Below are 1,240 nucleotides of genomic sequence, written 5' to 3' on the forward strand. Positions count from 1 at the left end.
GAATATAGACTTAAACAAGTTGTGGCCTAAGGGCAAAACTAGTCTACATGACAGTCCTTCAGTTATTTCTCGTTTTAGGACAAAACTGATCAATGTGAGTCTAATACTGCATTCAGTTCATGCGTGATAAAGGGCAGATGTGGTTATAACACGGCAGCGTGTGTATGTTGATGTGTATGATTGCAGAGTTGGTTGCTTGAGGGTTAAAAACACACTACAGTGACAATATACTACATTCATAAAATGTGGGACATGACAGTCCATCATTTTTGCTTTTTCAGGCACTTCTGTGTCATTAAGCGCCAGGACGAATATATCAGCACGAAAAATGAAAGTCTCCCAGTCGTAATTACAAACTGGTTGTTGGCATAAATGATGTTTACAAGTTGGAAACTGGTAATTACAGTTTCTTCCACATGACATGAAAGTGGTACAAGCCTGTGAGGACTCCTACTGCCCGCTTATGCTAATGTAGTTCTTCTTCTTATATATATATTAAACAGTTAAAGCCATTTTACCCACTGGTCATGCTCTATTGCTCTAATACTCCATTAATAACAATAATCAATGTGTTAGCTGTATAAATTTGTATATTCTTAGATATAATTACATTTTATGCATTTCAGTTTAATTTTTGGCTGCTGTGACAAACCAGATTTTCCCTGAAGGGTAAATAAAATGTCATCCTATCCATTGCCCCCACCTAAAAGGAACACCTGGGGAAATACTTAATCATCTCTCATGAAACCATCATACCCTTCACAACTGAGAGCACACGTTAAACAGAGCGTCACATCCTGGCGTGAATTGGCGCTCACCGGTGAGAAGAAGAGTAAAATCCCAACCACAGGCTACTGTTGTGACCCTCTGACTCAGGCTCGTGCAGAGCTGAAGAGTTGAGATGTCGGCATTGTGGCCAAGTCCCAGCTGGCCTCTGTGATTCTGTCCGCAGACAAATACCTCTCCATTCTCTGTCCAACACAAAATACACCACAAACATTTGGGAGCCATGAAATCAATTGTTAGTGAGCCAAAAAAACAAACAGAAATAGATGTTTTAAATATGACGGTGCACAGAGACTGAGTTGGTTAGACAGTTGAAGCTTGAGGGGATGAGGAAAAAAAGCATTGACAAAAAAAAGAGAGTCACTTACACACTCGACACAGTCTGGTCGAGGCAGACGACCACCCAAGCAAGGCCGAAGGGTCTGTCCTATGTTTCTGCCTTTTAACAGGCAGT

General features: G+C 40.9%; 1 protein-coding gene across 1 annotated transcript in view; it reads right to left on the reverse strand.

Annotated features, from left to right (window-relative positions):
* sergef (secretion regulating guanine nucleotide exchange factor) overlaps positions 1 to 1,240 on the reverse strand; it is a 9,855-nt gene that overhangs the window by 7,110 nt on the left and 1,505 nt on the right. The window contains exon 3 of the mRNA XM_035664998.1: positions 819 to 971. Within this exon, the coding sequence (XP_035520891.1) occupies positions 819 to 971 (153 nt within the window). The remainder of the gene's footprint in view (positions 1 to 818; positions 972 to 1,240) is intronic.

The sequence above is a fragment of the Morone saxatilis genome, unplaced genomic scaffold (genome assembly GCF_004916995.1).
Source record: "Morone saxatilis isolate NCDOM2014 unplaced genomic scaffold, NCSU_SB_2.0 Contig2, whole genome shotgun sequence".
Lineage (NCBI taxonomy): Eukaryota > Metazoa > Chordata > Actinopteri > Moronidae > Morone > Morone saxatilis.